This window comes from Stenella coeruleoalba, assembly GCF_951394435.1.
Source record: "Stenella coeruleoalba genome assembly, chromosome: 2".
In the NCBI taxonomy this organism is placed as follows: Eukaryota; Metazoa; Chordata; class Mammalia; order Artiodactyla; family Delphinidae; genus Stenella; species Stenella coeruleoalba.
Window position 1 is genome coordinate 66,378,865 of NC_137147.1, and position 23,091 is coordinate 66,401,955.

At 37.9% G+C, this 23,091-nt stretch overlaps 1 protein-coding gene across 8 annotated transcripts in view; it reads left to right on the top strand.

Annotated features, from left to right (window-relative positions):
* Nucleotides 1–19,323, top strand: part of HEATR5A (HEAT repeat containing 5A) — a 113,620-nt gene extending 94,297 nt beyond the window's left edge. For 3 of the 8 annotated variants that reach the window (XM_079906475.1, XM_079906474.1, XM_079906479.1), the window contains 8 exons: nt 3,039–3,287; nt 4,995–5,122; nt 6,878–7,025; nt 7,875–8,147; nt 9,740–9,964; nt 15,191–15,345; nt 16,458–16,671; nt 16,965–19,323. In XM_079906475.1, the coding sequence (XP_079762601.1) occupies nt 3,039–3,287; nt 4,995–5,122; nt 6,878–7,025; nt 7,875–8,147; nt 9,740–9,964; nt 15,191–15,345; nt 16,458–16,671; nt 16,965–17,272 (1,700 nt within the window). In that variant the 3' untranslated portion in view covers nt 17,273–19,323. The remainder of the gene's footprint in view (nt 1–3,038; nt 3,288–4,994; nt 5,123–6,877; nt 7,026–7,874; nt 8,148–9,739; nt 9,965–15,190; nt 15,346–16,457; nt 16,672–16,964) is intronic. The other 5 variants (XM_079906473.1, XM_079906477.1, XM_079906476.1 and 2 more) reach the window with 4 other exon arrangements.
* The last annotated feature ends 3,768 nt before the right edge of the window (nt 19,324–23,091 follow it).

Here is a 23,091-nt window from a genome sequence, read left to right on the forward strand (position 1 = left end):
AAATCACCTAGTCATAATCTTTGCCCATTTTCTACTATTTGACATTTTCTTACTGACTTATTAATCCTTTGCATATGTTTAATACTATTCCTTTGTGATTCCATATCTTGCAGGTATCTTCTTTCAGCCTGTAGTTTGCTCTTTTATCTTTTTAAAAGTAATATAATCAGTTGTTTATGGTTTTTGTATAGTGCCTAATACTTCTTTGTAACTTAAGGTCATAAAGAAATACAAGCTTTACAGTTTTGCTTTTTATATTTTGGACTTTAGTCCAGCTAGAATTTATATTATGTGTGTGGAATGAGGATAGGGATCAAATTTTATTTTTTAATTTTAAAAAAATTTTAAATTAATTTTTATTGGAGTATAGTTGCTTTACAATGTTGTGTTAGTTTCTGCTGTACAGCGAAGTGAATCAGTTATACATATACATATATCTACTCTTTTTTAGATTCCCTTAGGGGTCTAATTTTATAGTCAGTTATTAACATTGCATTTTATGGATTGGATATTTGGTAGCTGCTTTTAATTTTTATGTTATTCCAAAATGGCTATTATTTTTTTTTACTCTTTGCTATGAATTTTAGGGTCAGCCTATCAAGTTCTGTTAGAATTTTAATTGGAATTATACACAAAGAGATATGTGGAGTGTTTATTGTACTTTGTACCTTTCAATAGCATTAAAAATGGAAACAAAATGGAAATAAACTGATTTATTGACATAATTTATCAGCAAATGTTAATGACACATAAATCATCAAAATGTAGTGTTGGGAGGAAAGCAAGTTTAAAAAGGATACACACAGTATGAGGCTTTTAAGGAAACTCACACAAGAAATAACAGCATCTATTATTTATGAATACAGACGTCTAGAGTGAAAGTGTAAGACCATAATGAGAGTGATTCACAGTGACTTGAGGAAAGTGGTTACAAAAGGAGGGGCAAGAATTAGTGGTGTACAAAGTTTTAGGAGTTTTTTTGTTTGTTTTTTAAGAAAGAGATTTAAGAAAGACAAAATGTTAATCTTGGAGATAGGTAAATAGGTATCTGTTTTATACATGCATACACATACTCTGGTTTCTTTTCAGATCCTATAAGTCTTTCACCTTCTAAACACGCATATACACATCACATATTTGTTTTAAAATATTTTGTGATTAAAAATAAAAAGTGGGGCTTCCCTGGTGGCACACTGGTTGAGAGTCCGCCTGCCGATGCAGGGGACACAGGTTCGTGCCCCGGTCCGGGAAGATCCCACGTGCCGCTGAGCGGCTAGGCCCGTGAGCCATGGCCGCTGAGCCTGTGCGTCCGGAGCCTGTGCTCCACAACGGGAGAGGCCACAACAGTGAGAGGCCTGCGTACCGCAAAAAATAATAATAATAAAATAAAAAGTTAAGAATTAGCCTGCAAATTTTCTTATAAAGTTGTAAGGATATATCAGCCCTGTGACCGAACAGTTGTATGCTCAGGAGAAATAAAATCATTGATAACAAAATATTGATAATGTAGCAGCATGGATGAATCTCTGAAAACATTGTTAAACAAAAACATAGTCACAGGGACCTCCCTTGGTGATCCAGTGGTTAAGACTTCGCCTTCCAATGCAGGGGTTGCAGGTTTGATCCCTGGTTGGGGAGCTAAGATCCCACATGCATAGTAGCCAGAAAAACCTGAAACATGATACAGAAGCAGTATTATAACAAATTCAATAAAAACTTTTTTTTAACTTATTTATTTTTTTATTTATTTGGCTGTGTTGCGTCTTGGTTGCTGCATGCGGGCTTTCTCTAGTTGTGGCGAGCAGGGGCTACTCTTCCTTGCGGTGTGTGGGTTTCTCATTGCAATGGCTTCTCTTGTTTCGGAGCACGGGCTCTAGGCGTGCAGGCTTCAGTAGTTGTGGCAAACAGGCTCAGTAGTTGTGGTGCTCGGACTTAGTTGCTCCATGGCATGTGAGATCTTCCTGGACCAGGGCTCGAACCCGTGTCCCCTGCATTGGCAGGCGGATTCTTAACCACCACACCACCAGGGAAGTCCCGAAAAAAAGCTTTTAAAATGGCCAACATCAAAAAAAAGGGGTTTCCCTGGTGGCACAGTGGTTAAGAATCCACTAATGCAGGGGGTACAGGTTCGAGCCCCGGTCCGGGAAGATCCCATATGCCGCAGAGCAAGTAAGCCCGTGTGCCGCAACTACTGAGCCTGCGTTCTAGAGCCTGTGAGCCACAACTACTGAGCCCGCGTGCCTAGAGCCCATGCTCCGCAGCAAGAGAAGCCACCGCAGTGAGAAGCCCACGCACTGCAACGAAGAGTAGCCCCCACTCACTGCAACTAGAGAAAGCCTGTGCACAGCAATGAAGACCCAACACAGCCAAAAATAAATAAATAAAATAAATAAATTTATTTTTTAAAAAAACCTCAGTCACAAACAAGTACATACTGGATATTTTTCCATTTCTGTGAAGTCCAAGCACAGGCAAAACGTCTGTGGTGATAAAAGTCAAAAAGTAGTTGCCGGGCTCCTCTGGTGGCACAGTGGTTAAGAATCTGCCTGCCAGTGCAGGGGACACGTGTTTGAGCCCTGGTCTGGGAAGATCCCACATGCTGAGGAGCAACTAATAAGCCTGTGCGCCACAACTACTGAGCCTGTGCTCTAGAACCCGCGAGCCACAACTGCTGAGCCCTCGTGCCACAACTACTGAAGTCCGTGTGCCTAGAGCCCGTGCTCTGCAGCAAGAGAATCCACGGCAATGAGAAGCCCACACAATGCAATGAAGAGTAGCCCAAGCTCGCCACAACTAGAGAAACCCTGCGCAGCAACGAAGACCCAACACAGCCAAAAAAAATAATAAAATAAATGGATAAATTTAAAAAAAAAAAGTAGTTGCCTTGAGGTGTAGGGGACTGACTGGAAAGGGTCACAAAGGAAATTTTGGGATGATGGAAATGGTCTATATCTTGTAACAGATAAAAGGGAAAATGTAGTGTGAGCTAATCTCTTCGTTTATTCCTCCTGAAACTGTTTGCTTTCCCTTTTTTGTAGGTGGTGCTTTCTACACAGCAGAGACTAGTGAAAACGCAAAATTGCACTATTACAGCTCCTGGGCGTTTATCCTCCATGCTACAGCACTGTGGCTTACAAGCACAGGCTTTGTTGTTGCTGACCCAGATGAGGGAGCACCTAATCTCTCAAGGCCTGTAACACCAACTTCCATGTGTCAGGGGTCATCATCTGGGGCTCCAGTAAAGTCCCCTGAGGATGTCTACACTGAGAGATTCCATCTTATTTTAGGTCAGTAAAAGACCTTACTAGCTTCTGACCCTACAGAGTTTTTCTTGAATTGTGCCCCCTGCCTATCAGCTCTTGGTGGCTATTACTTCATTCTTTATTAGGCATTAGTGATAGCCTTGATGTATACAAGTGAGTAAGCTTGTATACAGCTTATAAAATTGCAAATTTCATTAAGTCTAGAATGCCATTACAGGCTGGCTTTAGCATCGAGTTGAATGTATGTAAAATTTGCAAAAGAAGCCTAGTTCTTTCCACATGCTTTTTTTTTTTTGCGGTACGCGGGCCTCTCACTGTTGTGGCCTCTCCTGTTGCGGAGCACAGGCTCCGGACGCGCAGGCTCAGCGGCCATGGCTCATGGGCCTAGCTGCTCCGCGGCATGTGGGATCTTCCCGGATTGGGGCACGAACCCGTGTGCCCTGCATCGGCAGGCGGACTCCCAGCCACTGCGCCACCACAGAAGCCTTGGAACTTCATTTTTAAAGTGAAGTATCTTTCTAGGTACAGTGAGTTTCTAGAATAAATATTTTTCATACTTACCTTGTTCTGAGGAAACAAGTTATTAGATCATTACCTATAAATAAGTTATTGATTTAAGTGACATGTGAGAGTTATAAAGGCAAGTGATTAAATTAAGTAAGGTTTATGGTTCATAGAGCTTCTGTTATTCCTTACCAGGCCAAACATGACCGGATTTCTTATTTCCTTGGGTATGTTAAAATTTTGTTTTCGCTTGCCTTGAGATGAGAACTTTCTAAAAAACATTTAGGACTTCCCTGGTGGTCCAGTGGCTAAGACTCCGCGCTCCCAATGCAAGGAGGTGCTCCCAATGCAGGGGGCCCGGGTCCGGTCCCTAGTTTGGTCAGGGAACTAGGTCCCACGTGCCGCAACTAAGAGTTTGCATGCTGCAACGAAGATCCTGCATGAGGCAATGAAGACCCAGGGCAGCCAAATAAATAAATATTTCTTTTAAATAAAAAAATTTTTCAAGATAAAAATGAACTTTTATATAACGAAGATTGGCAGGGCATAAGCTGTGCAGTACGGTTACCTCAGTTCAAATTCTTGGTGTGCCCCATTGTAATGGACCTTTAGCAAACTATTTAAGCTCTGTGTGCTTAAAAGGAGTGGTAATAGGGCTTCCCTGGTGGCGCAGTGGTTGAGAGTCCACCTGCCGATGCAGGGGACACGGGTTCGTGCCCCGGTCCGGGAAGATCCCACATGCTGCTGAGCCTGTGCGTCTGGAGCCTGTGCTCTGCAACAGGAGAGGCCACGACAGTGAGAGGCCCGCGTACCACTTAAAAAAAAGAAAAAAAGAAAAAAAAGGAGTGGTAATAATAGTACCTACTTTCTCAGATAGTGAAATGATATACTTAAAGTGCAATGCCTGATACATGGTAATCACTCAATAAATTTTAGTCAAAATAAAGTTATGAAACTCTACATGTTAAATTCTCTGGTGCAATTTTATTGTAATTTTTGCAGTAGTGAGCAAGCCTAATTGAGATTATTATTTGTGTATATGTTGATAAAAACAAACTATTAAGAGATTGCCTTATCACTTAATTGTTTAGTCTTAAATTCATTGTGGTTTATTTGCATTACCTTTTTGCTAAGTTTATTTGTATATCTTATCAAAATAGAAAATTATTTAACTTCATAAACTAAGAATCTCAAAGAAGCCTCGTTCTCTTTTTCTGCTTTCTACAGGAATCAGTGTGGAATTTCTGTGTTCCTTACGTTCAGATGCAACCATGGAAAGCATTACTGCTTGTTTACATGCGTTACAGGCCCTTCTAGATGTTCCTTGGCCCAGATCTAAAATTGGCAGTGATCAGGTGATTTCTTGTTTTTTGTTTGGCTTCTGTACATGTCAAGGAACAGGAACAGAAACATGTCCAGGTCACTACAGTCAATAGGGAGTAAACACGGAGAAGTAAAAAGGAGACTAAAAAACTGCACAGCTAGGCCTCAGAACTGGCATCAGCAACTGTGCTGACCTAGGAGCAGTCATGCCTCTTTCTGTCTCTGCTTCTGTCGCACTTATTTCTGCTGCCACCAGCCAACCACTCCGTGTAGCAGCTCTTCATGTGAACTTTCTGCAATGATGGGAAGGTTCTATATCATACTGTCTTTCTCTCTTTCCGCTTCAGTGCACCCTGCTCTTCGTATATACCTGTATCTTATACCCCATTTCCCTGAGAGTTTCTTCTTGGTTCACGTAGTTATTGTCAGTTACGTAGTATTCCTCTTGGCTGAGTTCTCTATCCAAGTCTTTTTAAGAGACGACTGGCTAGTCTCTAGGTGGAGTCAGACACTAATATCAGACCCAGTTGTGACCATGGTTAAAAGATCACTGTACACAGCTGATTCACTTTGTGATACAGCAGAAACTAACACACCATTGTAAAGCAATTATACTCCAATAGAGATGTTAAAAAAAAAAAAGATCACTGTACAAAGAATGGCAGTTCCTTTCACTGCTTTCCCAAGAGCAACTCTGTATTGGGCAGGCACCCTTAGCATCAGGTACTACCAGTATATTGAATTGTATATTAAATTGACTCTTGGATGTTAAGAAAAATGGATGGTATGATTTCTTTTCTATACAGTTATTTAACTTATTACTACTATCGTTTATTAGGTTTAAAGTATTAATCAGGCTCCTGCCTGACTTGGATTGTACTTGAATAAATTTTAAACTTTTTCTGCTTGTTTATTCTGTATGTTAAAACAAGTATCATAGGGGCTTCCCTGGTGGCGCAGTGGTTGGAAGTCTTCCTGCTAATGCAGGGGATGCGGGTTCAAGCCCTGGTCTGGGAGGATCCCACATGCCGCGGAGCGACTGGGCCCGTGAGCCACAACTACTGAGCCTGCGCGTCTGGAGCCTGTGCTCTGCAACGGGAGAGGCCGCGATAGTGAGAGGCCCGCGCACCGCGATGAAGAGTGGCCCCCGCTTGCCACAACTAGAGAAAGCCCTCGCACAGAAACGAAGACCCAACACAGCAAAAATAAATAAATTAATTAATAAACTCCTACCCACAACATCTTTAAAAAAAAAAAAAGTATCATAATGACAGTTTTACTATTATTTTCAAAGATGAAAGAAAGCCACCAGAGTAACCAATAGAAAAGAAAAGGGGAAAATGAAATAGTATTTGTCCAGTGTATTTTATTCTTTAGAGAGATATTCATTCTGTGCTTAATAACTCATCCACTTTTAATGTCATACTTCGCCATCATTCTTTATTAGTACCAGAAAACTTTAATATAAATCTAGGAATCTACATGGCAGTCCTTATATACTTTTAGCCACATTTTTCATCTTGTTTTAGAAATCTCGTTTGTTTTCCCACTTTAGGACCTGTGTGAAAATGATCTTTTGTCATAGTGCCATCTCCCACAGGATTGGACAAAAACCAACCTGGAGTTGGTTTAAAGTGGAGCAAGTGTTACATAACTTTATTGCCCTAACACCTTTATTTTTTATGGACCATTGTTTCTTTCTCTGAATTTTGTCATGGCATTTAACATTGGTATTTTTTTTTTAAGTATGTAATTTTCCATATAGTCTCACCTGTTTTCTGTGATAGGACTTGGGTATCGAGTTGTTGAATGTACTACATCGAGTAATTTTGACCCGAGAATCACCTTCCATTCAGCTGGCTTCTCTTGAAGTGGTAAGGCAGATTATCTGTGCAGCTCAAGAACATGTGAAGGAGAAAAGACGAAGTGCAGAAGGTGAATGTTCCTATAATGCCAAATCAATCGCACGGCATCATTATTTTTTTAAGTATTGCTTATGTGTCTATGTCGTTCTGAGAATCTATTGTGTATAGTACAAATCTCTAGGTATGGCTTCAAATCCTCTCATGCACCTCTTCGTGTTAGCTTGGATGTTGTCAGTAGCTAAACTACTATTCCTTGGGAAAATTAGAATTTTAACAGCCCTGGAAGGAAAAAAAATTCTTTATACTGATTGAGTACCTACTTTTAAGTGTTTACCAATGTACATGGAAAGAACTACTGACAATTCTTTAATAACTTAAGTTTTGCAAAGTGATTAAATTGTTCATTTACAAGTCAAATTTGGTATTGGTGAGTTTATCACTTAAGATTACATTTGACTACCTATAACAGAAAATCCAATATAACAGTAGATTTAAAACACGAGGACTTATTCTCTCATCTAAAAGAAGTCCAGAAGTTGGCAGTCCTGGGCTGAGATGGCAGCTTCTTAAAGACATCAGGGACCTCAGTTCCTATCTTTCTGCCCAGCCACTACCAATATTAAGGTGGTAAGGTCAGTGCTGGAGCTCTAGCTATCAGGTTCACACCTTAACAGCAAGGAGTTAACCAGACAATATTTTAAGGCTGAGAAGATCACCGAGGATTTCTTTTGATCCATTGCAATAAGAAGTCCACATAAAGACAACTACTTTTACCTCCATAACTTTCTCTTTAACTTTAAGACCCAAGACGTCACCCATTTAAATGTGTTACCTACAACAGAAATGAACTAAACTGCCATCTACCAGAAGCAAAACAAACCTGAAGCATTTATTCAACATTGTTCTTTTTGTCTTTTAGTTGATGATGGGGCTGCTGAAAAGGAAACCTTGCCAGAATTTGGAGAGGGAAAGGACACAGGAGGACTTGTGCCTGGGAAATCTTTGGTCTTTGCAACACTGGAATTGTGTGTATGCATTCTAGTTAGACAGCTCCCAGAGCTAAATCCTAAATTGACAGGTAGCCCAGGAGTAAAAGCTACAAAGCCACAGATGCTGTCAGAAGATGGAAGTAGGTTGGTTTCCGCTGCATTAGTTATCCTCTCTGAACTTCCTGCAGTGTGCTCTCCTGAAGGTATGTTGTGGTGTTTGATTTGCTTTACTTGACCTGGAAGGACAGAAATGGTTTTGATAGATAATGGAGGTAATGGTTGCTTATCTTTTCCTCATTACACAAACGCTGACCCCCAAAGCTTTGCAATATGGTCTTTAATCCTCTAAGGTTAACATTACAATATTCCAGTAATCTGTTTTACTAAAAGGGTGAAAGTAAATACAGAGACAGCATGTACTCTACATAGATAGTCTCTTCCATGGTTGAGAATATTGTAAACCCATCGATGGCAATTACTAGCTCTTGGGCATTTTTTGGTATACAGTATCTAATGGACTTTCCCTGCCTCAGTGACAACAGAAGCTTCTCATCATATCCAGTTCTGTTTTGAATCAAGTCCATGCTTTTAATATAGTGTTTAAGGCTCTGCAGAGTACAACTGCCTCCTGATTCCTTCTGTGTGAACCTTAAACCCAGGAGGCTTCATGCATATCCCTGTTCTGTACTATTGTCGATGGTGTTACTTGATCTGAAATGACCCCACCCCTTCTCTCCTTTGTAAAATTTTGCCTTCCTTTCAAGTTCAGCTCCAGCCCTACCTCATCTGTGAAGGCTTCCCTAAAAACTCTGGCTCATATTGAGTTTTGTTTTGTTTTTCTTTTTGTTTGTTTGTTTGTTGTGTGTGTGTGTGTGTGTGTGTAGCTTCCATATGTAGATATGTAGTTTTTATGTGTCATATAGAGGTATATGTAATTGATTATTATAGAAAGAGAAGATAAATATATATACAGACATATGTCTTGTTTCCAGTGAAATTTTGTATCCTCTAGTACATAATAGGGACTCAGTATTTAATAGATACTTCTTAATTGGTAAGCATATTTCTGCTTAAATGTGTCTTGACCAACTTACATTCTGTCCTATTTTTAACATGACTTTAAGCTTCAGTTTGACTTTTAAACCTGTATTCCTTGTTCTCACACACTGTCTTATACCAATAGTAGCAGAAAAAGTGACTAGCAGAGGATTGGGGGCAAAAATATACGATATGAGTTTTATTGATAGCCTCTGGGAAAATTGATTGACTATTTTAGCTTTAGTCTCTTCTCTTTCACTTTAAACAAAGTGACTTTTTAACTACTTAGTGGCCATGGAAACTTTAATATTTTGTACTGAGTGATTCACTACAAATTGCTTCAAAAGGGTTTAATATAAAATCCAAATGGATAGTGATAGTGGTTGCACAACATTGTGAATGTACTTAATGCCACTGAATTATTAAAAATGATTAAAATGGTAAATTTTTTGTTCCATATATTTTACCACACTAAAAAGTAAAAATAAATTCAATGTTTGTCAACTACCAAATAAAACAAAATAACACAGCAATGGATAATGGTACTGTGATATACTTTAAATAACATCTCCAATTATAGCCAAAATTTAATCCACCCTTTAAAATCTTAAAGTTATTTAAATTATCTTAACAGTTATAATCCCTAATGGAGAATAATCTTAAAAGCTAGAAATCTTTGACATTATCTAACTCATTTGGTGATTTCCTTTGAGGAACTGTATATAGACTGAAATAGTGTTTTTTAAAAACATTACAGGAAGCATCTCAATCCTCCCTACTATACTGTACCTCACAATTGGAGTCCTCAGAGAAACTGCTGTGAAGTTACCTGGGGGCCAGCTATCTTCAACAGTTGCAGCTTCCCTGCAGGCTCTGAAAGGAATATTATCTTCTCCCATGGCCCGAGCAGAAAAGAGCCATACTGCTTGGACTGACCTTCTCCGTAGTGCTTTAACAACAGTTCTTGACTGTTGGGATCCAGGTAATTGAGGCTCATTGGAAGCAGTTGTTCAGTTTGTTTTAAAAAGCAAGAGGGACAGTTTTTTGAGAATAAGCTATTTACTTGATCACGTTTGGCAGTCTCACCTAAAGGAGACCACAGTTCACTACATACTTGTTTAGAGGATATGTATCGTAGACAGAAAATATCTATGGTCTCATTTTAGTTTTTTTTTTTTTTTTTTTTTTTTTTTTGCGGTACACGGGCCTCTCACTGTTGTGGCCTCTCCCATTGCGGAGCCCAGGCTTCGGACGCGCAGGCCCAGCAGCCATGACTCACGGGCCCAGCTGCCCCGCAGCATGTGGGATCTTCCGAGACCGGGGCACGAACCCGTGTCCCCTGCATCGGCAGGCGGACTCTCAACCACTGCGCCACCAGGGAAGCCCCCTCATTTTAGTATCTTTAACGTTAATGCAATTAAATGACTGGCAGCCTGTATGTTGACAGTGAGAGACCTTCAAATGTAATAGTATGTTAATTTTAAAATACAGTATCATCCATGTCTAGCTGACAGAACTTTTTTAATATGCACAATGTACTGAAAACTGCATAAGGTATACATTATAAATATAATACAGGACTGATCTGTCCCTCCAGGACCTACTAGCTAAGTGACTAGACAAGTTATCCAACTTCTCTGAGCCTTAGTTTTCTCATTAACAAAATAAGGAGATTGTGTTGCAGGAGACTGTTAGAGCAATAACATAACATGCGAAAAGCATCTCGCTTTTTACCTGGCATATATCTATAAATGATAGCTAGTATTATGTTCAGTATCCATTAAACTTAGTTTTTCCCTTTGTTATTGTTGAGTAGGTCTTATTTTAAACATTATGTCATGGTAATTGTAAAAAGTGCTTAGACATATTATAAATTATCTCCTTTTTTAAAAAAAATATTTGGCTGCATCAGGTCTTAGTTGTGGCACACGGGATCTTTTGTTGCGGCGTGTGGGTTTCCCTCTAATTGTGGTGCACAGGCTCCAGAGCACATGGACTCAGTAGTTGCAGCGTGCAGGGCTGTCTAGTCGTGGCTCACGGGCTCTACAGCGCACAGGCTTAGTTGCCCCGCGGCATGTGGGATCTTAGTTCCCTGACCAGGGATCGAACCCACATCCCCTGCATGGGAGGTGGATTCTTAACCACTGGACCACCAGGGACATCCCTATCCCTGCCTTCTTTGTTCTGTTTATCAGTGTCACAATTCACCGTATTCTATTTTGTATGGTAAAAAGGTTTCAGTTGAATTCAGCATTTATTGACCACGTACTTTGTGCCCAAAGTTGGCAGTCTAGGGGAGGCTAGTGCCATAAGGTATGATTAATACCATAGGAGCTCCTTGAAGGCAACAGTAATGTCTTATTTATCACTGCCTTTCTAGTATTAAAAAAAAGGAGATAGGGACTTCCCTGGTGGTCCAGTGGTTAAGACTTCGCTTTCCAGTGCAGGGGGTATGGGTTGGATCCCTAGTCGGGAAGCTAAGATCCCACATGACTCGTGGCCAAAAATCCAAAACATAATACAGAAGCAATATTGTAACAAATTCAATAAAGACTTTAAAATTGGTCCACATCAAAAAAAAAAACTTAAAAAAAAAGACCAGCTGGCAAAAGTTAGAGTAGTCAGCTCTGTTTGAGTGAATCAGGCAGAGTGTCACAGTAGGGTTCTCTGGAAGCTCATGCTGAGATGGAGTTTGGGGAGCAAGAGGCTTATTAAGGAACAAGGCCTGTGAAGGGAATGGGGAAAGCAATCTTGGGCTAAAGAAGCCAAGCTGCAGTACCAGCATCCAGCAAAGCTCAGCATGCCTGCTGGGCGGCTCTGAATATTGCCTGTCAGTGCCTCCCATAGGACAGCAGTGTCTACACTCCCTCAGATGTGGCTGCCCCCTGAAGACTGTGATCTCAGTCAAGCAAACTCGGGGCTGAGGCCAACCCTGAGGAGCCAACAGCTGACTGCATGCCTCACAGCTGGGCAGCACCTGCCCTCACGAAGGGGAGCTCAGTGCTACACCTCTGTAGCTACCACAAGAGTCTTCTCAAAACAGTCAGTTTCTTAAAGGATTAGAAAGCATTCTCCATTCTCCACATGGACATCATAGAAAAGGATTCTCACGCAGCATTTTGATCTAAGACCAGCAGACCTAAATAGCATGGTACATTTGGGGACGGCAAGTAGAGCAACGAGAGAATGTGGGTTTGAGGGGAAAGAGTAAGAGGGTGGTGAACGGTGATTAGTAGAGATGGAAGTTGGATGGTAAGTGGGGCCAGATGATGGAAGGTCTGGCATGATTGGTAAGTTGGGCTGCCTTCAATAGGCATGTGTTCTTAAAACTGGAGTAAAGTGATGGGATTTGCATTTCTAAAGACTCACTCTGGCAGCAGTATAGAGAAAAAAAGCAAGACTGTTGGAGACAAGGTAGTAGCAGTAAGGATAACAAGGAGTGAAATAATGAAAACTAAAATGTTTAGCAAGTATTAACAGAATTTACTGATAGTTTGGTTTAGGAGTTGAAAGGGGTAAGGTGAGTTGGGTGTTCATGGTGCCCTTAACAGAAATACCAAAGTGAGGGTTTTCAGAGGAAGACAGTGAGTTTATTTTGAAATGCCTACAGGATAATCAAGTGGAATGAAATATGAAGCGGTCTGGGCTTCAAGAAAGTCTGGCTAGAGATGGTTTTAGACTGCATGCGTTTGGGAGTTGTCAGTGGGATGGTTGAAATCACCTAACTTGGGTTTATGCAACAAGATGGGAGGAGATTCCGAATATAATGCAGAAACAGAAGCCAAAGAAAAGAGAGTTTTAATGACTCGAGAGTGGTCAGCAGTGTAAAATACACTGTGGAGATCACGCTCACAGTGTTGAGGTACAAGAGAGGAGTAAGGGAGGGGAAGGATCAAGTACAGGCTCCTCTCGACAGGGAGACGAGAAAGCTGAAGGAAGATACAGGGTCAAGGAATTTTATTTTATTTTATTTTTTAGATGAGGCTCTAGTATGAGTTCATGCTTATGGGGGGAAAAAAGGTGGAAATGGGGTTGGAGTTGGAACTATTAGGGAGGGAAGCAGCATCCCTTTTCTAGGCAGAAAGGAAAAAAATTCACAGCACATTTAGAAGGATGAATCTGCCAGTGTGAGGGAGGAAAGGAGGTAAGGATGGAAAGTTAATAGGCGTAAGTTGTTAGGTTGAGTTATGATGAGCTTGCCTCTTTCATCACACACACACACACACACACACACACACAGATGGTTTTCTGTTGTCTGTCAGAGAATGAGGTTAGGACACTGAGGATTTGGACTAGCTACTGAGAAGAATTAAGGAAGGAGCTGATAGGGAAAACATTTGCTACATAACAAATTGCTCCAAAACTTAGTAACTTCAAACAACAAACATTTGTTACCTGACAGTTTTTGAGGGTCAGGAATTGGGGAGCAGCATAGCTGGGTGGTTCTGTCTTGGGGTCTCTCTTGAGGTTACTGTTAAGATGTTGGCCGGGGTCACAGCCGGGTCACAGTCCCCATTTCCAAGGGGACTCGCTCATGGCTGTTGGTAAGAGGCCTCAGTCTCTCACTGGCTGTTAGTTAGCAGGAGGCCTCAGTTCCTTACCACATAGGCCTCTCCATGGGGCTTAATGCTAAGCGAACCTTGCATCTATTGTAGGTAAAAGAGAATGGGTATAATGGAATTTGGGCAGGGCTGGGAGAATAAGGGAATTTTAGAAGAAATGGGAAGAAGAACCCAGGAGAACTTTATCTTACGGAGAATAAAAAGACATTTTTACTAAACAGACTAGCTATTGTAGTTTCAAGTTGCTATAAATGACTAAGAATAACTTGGCTGTATGTGAAGCACTATGGCATCATGGTTAACAGTATGCTTTCTGGAATCAAACTGAATGCCTTACTAACTGTGTGATTTGGGCAAATGACTGAATTTCCGTTCCTCAGTTTCTCATCCATAAAATGGGGGAAATAAGTGTACCTACCTCACGATGCTAATGAGGATTAAATATAAAGTGCTTATAATAATACTGTCATAATTTAAATGTTAACCATGCACCTATTTTACCTTAAAATTATTCAAATTATTTTTACAAAATAAATCCTACCCATCCATAGTATTTTGCTTTCATTGCTGCTGTGTCTCAGGTGTCAGCTCAAACACTAATTTCCTAAACCTTTCTCTGACTGCCCAATGTAGCAACTCCTGGGTTGCTTTCTATTATCTCTGAATATATTTTTTATATTCATAGACCTTGTGACTAGCTGAAATCCTTTATTTACTTCTTGGTATATTCTGTATCTTCTCTGTAAATTGTATTCTCAGTGCCAAAAAGAGTGCTGGCACATAGAAAACGTTTCTTAAGTATTTGATGAGTGAATGTTACCAAACCTTCTACATATATATGTAATTTTTTTCATAAGTAGTAATCCATTCTTACACAATTTAATGAGTTGAATTTGCCACACCTTTTCCTTTTCAAATAACATTGATTTTCCACAAGAGGTTCATTAAAATTATTTAATGAGAGTATGACTTTGGGAAATGAAGTAAATTACATCCAGTAGAAAATTCCTTTAAATGATTGTGGCACACACAGATATTTTCAAATTTTTCTGTACTGTTAAGAAATGGTATATGTAGCAAACAAAGTGCTAAGTTATTTTCGCTTGACACGTGTATTATCAAAATATGAATACTTTAAACTTAACAAAGAAAAAACTGTCCAAGCATTTCTGTATTTCTCCACAATAAAAACAGTAATATAACAGCTAATTTATATTGAGCATTATGTGCAACATGCTATTCTGAATGCTTTGCAAGGATTAACTCATTTAATCCTCATAACCTTATAAATTTAAGTACTGTTACTTTCATTTTACAGATGAGAAAACTGAAGATGGGGTTAAATATCCAAGGTCACATAACTAGTTAATGCATATTCCTAGTAAATGTATATAAGTATTTACTGATGTCTTTACTTAACGCAGACTGTAATTTCTTTGGTAATTCTTGACTCTAGAATTACGTAAAATGCATATTTTAAAGCTACAGCATTTGCCAGGATTCTTAGTCAGTCAGTCCGTATTACTGTCTGTAATCCTTAGGTACACAAAAGAAATTACTACCAAACTAGAGACAGCTTCACAGCTGTATATAACAGTAAATATGACAGTGTTGGGATCTGTTTCTCATAGATTATTTCTTTTTAGTAGCTGGAACACACCAAGAACTTGATGAAGTCAGTCTGCTTACTGCTATCACAGTATTTACTTTGTCTACCAGTCCAGAAGTAACTACGATCCCATGCCTTCAGAAGCGCTGTATTGAGAAATTTAAGGCTACTCTTGAGATAAAAGATCCTATGGTAAGTGTGTTTAGAAGATAGATGTTTGTAATAGGAACATGTTTAGGCTTTTGCAAAACTTTTCCTTATGATTTTGTTGAGTCCAACAGAAAGTACCAGACTGAAAATTATTTTTAGGTTTGGATTAATTCATGTTCTTGGGTTGACAAAGTCAAATAATAATGGTCTTGTTTTTTGGCCCTGAGGATGGAATGTAGTTAGTTGGAGAAAGATAAAGAAAATGTTTTTTAAAAAATTAAAAAAAAAAAAAAACCTAAATTTAAAATAGGGGCATCTTAACATTGATATATCCCTAGAACTTCAGTGGATTTCCTTTCAAAAAAAAAGGGAAGGAAGACGCTAGCATGTGCCTTCAGTATATGACTGTAAAATAATGGGACCTGTTTCAAAAGCAGCATATACAAATTAATCCCATTCCTTTCTGGCCCTTGTATTTGCTAAATTAATTTCCTATGCTGTTATGTGGTACAAAATAAGTTTGTAGCACATGATCACAAATAGACTCTTAAAACTTAGTAACCAGATTTTCTCTCAGAAAAAAAATAATCATTCAAATGAATAAAGGATGGTTTCTATATTTGCTGTATAGTCATCTCCTTTTGTTCTCCTGCCCTATCTGTTTCCTCTAGCCTAACAGGAGCTTTATGTAGCAGTCTCAAAGGGGTGCCTCCAGTATGGGATTACACATAATTAATATGGTCCAGACATGGTTCCTTAAAACCTTCATAGCATCAAATATATGTGATTTTCATCTAAAACATTTTCCAAAATATGTTTCAAGTTTGTGTGTTTGTTTGATTTTTTACTATAGAGAGACAAACGAGGGGGAAAATAGGAACTAGTCAAAAGAAGAAAAATTAACCACTTTATTCCCACTCCAAGCTGTCACAACCACTGTTAGCATGCAAGTTTGAATAACTGTTAGTGCTTGGACTTCCAAAATTAAAGATAAATTAGAAATAAAATAAATTTAAGTGTGGGAGGGGAGGCTTTAAATTTTTTTCATTTACATTTTTTAATTTACTTTAAAAATTTACATTAAAACTTACATTTTAATATAAACGTAAATTTACATTTACAGTTTATACTATTTTTGTCTTTTCTCTGATTAGGTACAAATCAAGACCTATCAGCTCCTACTTTCCATTTTTCAGTATCCGAATCCAGCTGTTTCCTACCCGTACATTTACTCTTTAGTATCCTCTATCGTGGAAAAACTGCAGGAAATAGACAAAAGAAAACCTGAAGACACTACTGAGCTTCAGATCTTTCAAGAAGGCATAAAGGTCTTGGAAGCACTGGTAGCCATTGCTGAGGAACAGCATCGTAAGTGCTAGCACTAAATGCATACTAAATCAGAATCTGTCCAAAATCAGAAATTTAATGTTATTTAAACTGTAAAACATCCCATTAGTCACTTAGCATTATATTTTCACACTCGTGGAAAGGCAGGTGTTGATGTTAATCAATCAACAGTATTGATACTGTTTTGTATTAATTTGGGAGAAGAGATTGGAAGAACTGCTTCCCTTCAAGTGGGGGAAATATGTCCAGATCAAGTGTGTAAGAAACATTTACATCCCTGAACCTGGGGCTTACATCATTTGTTTACCTTCCAGGCTCTCAGCTGGTGGCCTGTCTTCTGCCCATCCTCATTTCCTTCCTTTTGGATGAGAATGCTCTGGGATCAGCAACTTCCATAATGAGAAATCTACATGACTTTGCTTTGCAAAATCTCATGCAGATTGGGCCTCAGTATTCATCAGTTTTTAAAAGTGTAATGGCTTCCTCTCCAGCCTTGAAAGCCCGCCTTGAAGCTGCTATAAAGGGCAATCAAGAAAGTGTCAAACTCAAGATACCAACATCTAAACATACTAAGAACTCTGGAAAGAATTCAAGCATCCAATTAAAGACCAACTTCCTCTGATGTTTTTTTTGAATAGTAAGCACCTTAACGCAATACTTGATCATTTCTTTCACTTTGGGGGCAAAAGTGGCATTTTAGACACAAGTGCACTTGGAGGCTGTTTGTTTTAACTTAAATTGCTTTGAAAAGTCACAGCAAACTTAACATTTTTTGTGGGTTTCTTTTTTTCTTTCTTTCATATAATAAAATCACAGAGCTCTGTCAGAATTCTTGCCAGGAATTTCAATAAAGTGCTAAAGAACTAAACTTAGAAAACCAACCACTGCTTTAAAAACAAAATTTATTTCTTCTAATAGTCCATACACACATAGTACTATGACATATATAAGCCTGACTCTAATATAAATTACCTGCATTTATATTGCATCTCGATTGCCAGTTTAAAATTCGGCCTTATTCAATAATTGTATTAGACTTTCTTGGATTTCTCAAACAACGTAAATGATTGGCAAGCTATTTAGGAAACTTGGTTTAGAATTATCTAAAATATGTAATAGTACAAATTAATTAATGCCCTACAGCGTGACTTAAGATTTGGTGTCTATAAATATCATGGCTTTTTACCATCTATTGGTTTTATTTGTATTGAGTTCAGAAAATTGAAATTTTAGTGATTTTAAATAGAATAGGGCATTTCCACTTCAATTTCTCACATGGATTTTCTTTTACCTCTGTTCCTAATAATTTTCATCATTTTCATTTATGGCAAACATTCATACCAATGAGTTTAATATAGATTCATATCTATATTTAAATTATGGGTTTATATAAATGTCAAATTTAGTACAACAAATTTAGATCCTCAATGAATACAAGTATGTTTTTTTAACATGAAACATATTTTAATATAGAAAAAATCTAATGATAAAGTCATACTGGTTGAAGGATAATTTTTAATTATTGATGGTCATTGACTCTCCTTCCACTTCAGTGTTATACTGTGTGAATCAAGCACTGTGTCAGAACAAAGCATTTCCCTGTTAAAAATTAAAACCCGAAGTGAGAGGGGCATGTTCAGAATGGAGAGACGCTTGGAGTCAAGAGAAAGCAATGTGATGGTACTCTATTTTATTATGTTTGTATATAAATACACTTGTAAATCGTTCAGAATGAAAGCATTTGACAAATTCTAACACTACAATCAGTTTTTCTAATTTACGTAAATAAAGCTAATTTTCTTTATCATTCTTGTATTTGAAATTATTTTACTCACAAAAGATGACTGGTTAGTCTCACAGAGTGCAGAAAATCATTTCTGTGGAGCAAATAATATTTTCTCTGAAACTTAGCCTGTTTTCTGAGGGGAGCCCTTTCTTTGGAACATTCTTTGCAATGGTTTGCATTCTTTGTCTTTCTAATTATCTCTATGAATTTGACTGTATACTCATTATTGTTTCCTTCACCTGAATGCCCTTCTCTCCCTTGTCCTATCTGGCTGACTCCCAGTCCTTTTAGGCCTGGTTTAAATGTCACTTCCCCTTGATAACTCCTTAACGCTTCTTACCCTCCTCTCAAACCAAGCAAATGAAACTGCTTCTTCATCTGTGTTCCTGCAGTACTTTATATATTATTCTATGCACTGAACATCACATTGCATTTTAATACTCCCTTTTAGACTGTGTCTTAAAGGGAGAAATTTTGTCTTCTGTAACTGCCTGTGTGGCATCAACTAGACACTTGAAAAACTGTTGAACTGTACTGGTGTAGGATGAATTTGAGCTGAGAAATTTATTCCTTTGCCAAGGCAAATGCTGGACTGGGATATTCTCAGGATATAGTTTTTTTTTTTTTGTTTCTTTTGTATTGTTTTTTATTTCATTTAGTTTGTTCTTAAACATTAAGATTTCTGCTCCTCATTTAGTGACCTGGTATCCTGAATTGTCTGGATTTAAAGGTGCTATATGAATATCAGTAGTTGTGAAAAAATATGTCCAGTGTCATGGAATTAGGAACTTTGAGTTGGGCACAATTCTATAGGCTTTTTTTTAATGTATCATCTTGTTTAATACAATATTGAATTAGTAAAGATACCCTTACTGATACAGAAATTAAGGCTTAACGGCTGAGACTTGAACCCACCTTTTTGATCCCAGGTTCCAAGCTAGAGACAGAAAAGGTCCGTTGGTGGTCCTGATTCTATCAAGGTAAAGCTTTTCTCTTCTTTCACTGTTCCACATTCCTTCCAGAGCTTTCTTCACTCCTAGTTGAAGATATTTTCGTTTAATATTTCTCCAAATTGCCACGAAAAGTTTTCTGGCTAATACAACAGGAAAAAGTGGGAAAAATTTGTGACGTCTACAATTTCAATGGGAATAATGAATACATGATTAGTTGTTGATATAAGTTCTGATTTGTTTAAAGGTGAATAGTTAAGACTGAAAAGCACATCAAAAATTCTTTACATCTGTTTTATTTTAACAAGTCTCCAGTTGTTATAAAGCAGTTGCACTTTAACTTGGTAATTCTTTACAAATTTAATGTGTTGATGAGCAAACTGGATGAAACAAAGTGGTATATATAATGTTTGCTTGAGCTTTATGTTTTTCTAAGGGAAGAAATACAGCCCAAACTACTAGTTGAGTCTCATTTTATTTAACCTACTATTTAAAAGCTTATCATGGAAAGACTTATAAAAAGTAACATCAGAAAGACCAGATTTCTATAAATAGAGCATCCGAAGCAAAATTTCTGCTTCTATAAATCAAACTTCACCGCCCACCTAAAAGGAACATTAAGGCACTTTAAAAGATACAAATAAGTGCTATAAAAGAGATACAAGGATAGTGCTATGGGAACCCAGGGAAGAAAACTGACGCTTCTGAGATGGACTTCCTGGAAGGAATATCATATGGTACAGGCTTAGAGAATAATACATACTTGACGGAATAAATGTATAACCTAAGAGTCTTTTGTAACATTAATTTTGAACAGAAGGATTCGCTTTGTCTTTTTATTACAATATTAGTTTACATTTTGAGGGAAGAAATTTCAACCCTCAAGCTAATAAACTATGATAATGTTAATACAAAACTAACAATATATGAAATAAAGTCTATACTACCCAAAAACTATAGTTAAAATGTTGAATCATTTCTGGCCGTTTAATGATTATATTATGCTAACAGTCCTAAAGCTTCAGTAGTCTGCCTATATGTATCTTTCAGAGTCCTGTTAACATAATTGTAGAATCAAGGTAGTTACATATATTGCATTTTCTCCATCAATTGAATGTACTTTCCTCTTTACAAATAACTTGTTAACCCTTGCAAGACCTCAATTTATCAGAAATATGGTTATTCACCTGCTGGCTGACAGTTTAATGAACTGTGCCTATCTTGACTTTTCTGTTTATCAATCTACTTAGCTGATGCCTCGGCTTTTAGCTTTGAGGAAATGGGAAATTTTGTGTTGTGATGTAGAGCTGGAATGTATCCAGTACAGACCACAAATACAATCCTAGGTTCTGTAAATTCAAAGGAGCTAGCTTCCTTTAATTGCCTTTCTGTTTGCTCAGGACTCCTGGCTGTTCTACTTAGGACATTATAAAATGATTCCACTGACTACTTGGAGAAAATTCTAATTACTTAATAGGCATTCTTAGCACATATCCACATATCGTTCTCTGACAAAATATTTCAGAAAATACTTATTTTTTTAAAGAATTCTATTAAGAAAATTTAAGAGGTCATTGCTACCAATGAAAAACTAATGTTGACAATGTTTTGCTTAATGGGATCAAAATTTAATACTTTTCTCTGAAAAAAAATCTAGATGCAAAAAAACTTTAGACACACACACACACACACTATATATATATATATATATATATATATACACACACACACACACACACACACACATATATGCATATACACACACCTATCAGCAGTAGTGGACTGCTTTATAACATAAAACATTCCAAGAAAGAACAAAACAAGTGAGATATTTTTTAAAGCAATTTAAAGTATGCCAGTGACACAGCAAAAGCAGTTTTGTTAGTGGTGTTACTGGGCTAGTACAAGTGTCCTCAGAAAAAAAAAACCAAAACATTCATATGCAACCAAAACTGATGCTCTCTGGTGAACAACGAGCCTATAAGTCCCAATATTTCTCTGTTAGTTACTTGTTTCTAATCTTAACAAAGCTTTGGGCCTTGTAGTTTGCAATCAAATGCTGGAAGAGTGCTCACTGCTCCCTGAATTGCCAGGGTGACTTGTTTTCTCCTACCTTTTCCTCCCTAGTAGTGTCAGGTACTAGAAACACATCATCTAGGCCTTTGTTTAAACACAAAAGCTTCGTAAAAACAGATTTGCTTAATTATGGAAATGCTTTTGTTTCAGCAGTCAACACACTCTTTTGAGTCAATATCAGATGAGAAATGGTTAGAACATGCACTTCCTATTCCCCAGTCAGCTGTATTGTGACTCTGCCATTTGCTATAGTTTTCATTGCAAATGCTTTCTCTTTTCAGTAATAATGTGACCATTCTGAGTTCTCAATTTAGTATAAAAATTTTTGTAGAATTTTCTACAATATGAAAATGTTCCTTTAGTTGTTTGATTTATATGCTTAACATAGTACTGGAACTTCCAGAAATCACCTACTGTCTGTCTCTGGGCAAACATATGCCTAAACCATTTATCTTACATATGACACCTAAAGCACAAGTGGCTTTATCTTTGAAGTCCAAAGATAAATTGGACTTCATCAAAATTAAGAACTTTTGTGCTTCAAAGGACACCATCAAGAAAGTGAAAAGACGGGACTTCCCTGATGGTCCAGTGGGTAAGACTCTGCGTTCCCAATGCAGGGGGCCTGGGTTCGATCCCTGGTCGGGGAACTAGATCCCGCATGCATGCCACAACTAAGAAATCTGTATGCTGCAGTGAAGATCCTGCATGCCGCAACTAAAACCCGATGCAGCCAAAATAAATAAATAAATATTAAAACAACAACATTATAAGAAAGTGAAAAGACAACCCACAGAATGGGAGAAAAAAATTTGCAAATCATAGCTAAATATATATATATAGAGAGAGAGAGAGAGAGAGAGAGAGAGAGAATATCCAGCATATGTAAAGAACTCTCAAAACTCAACAATGAAAAGACAACTCAATTTTAAAATGGGCAGAGTTAAAACAGACATTTCTCCAAAGAAGACATACAAATGGCTAATACACACATGAAAAGATGCTCAGTATCCTCATTCATGAGGGAAATGCAAAACCACAATGAGATACCACCTCACTTGATCACTAGGATGGCTGTGATCAAAAAGACAATAACAAGTGTTGAGGAGGACGTGTAGAAATTAGAACTTTCTTATACTGCTGCTGAGAATTTAGTGCAGTTGCTTTGGAAACAGTTTGACAGTTTCTCAAAAAATTAAACATAATTAACAATATGATCCAGCAATTCCACTCCTAGGTATGAAAGAATTAAAAAGTCATGCAAAAACCTGTACATGAATATTCACAGCAGAATTATTGATAACAGCCAAAAAGTGGGAACAACCCAAGTGTCCATCAACTCATGAATATATAAACAAAATTGGTATATCCATTCAATGGAATATTATTCAGCCATAAAAGGGATGAAGTACTGATACATGATACAATGGAGATTAACCTTAAAGACAGTATGCTAAGTGAAATAAGCTAGACATAAAATGCCTCTTGTCATATGGTTCCATTTTATGAAATGTCCATTGATATGAAATATTTATGAATAGGCAAATCCATATAAACAAAGTAAGTTACTGGTTGTCAGGAGCTGAGGAAGATTGGAGGGGAAGGTGACTGCTAATGGGTATGGGGTTT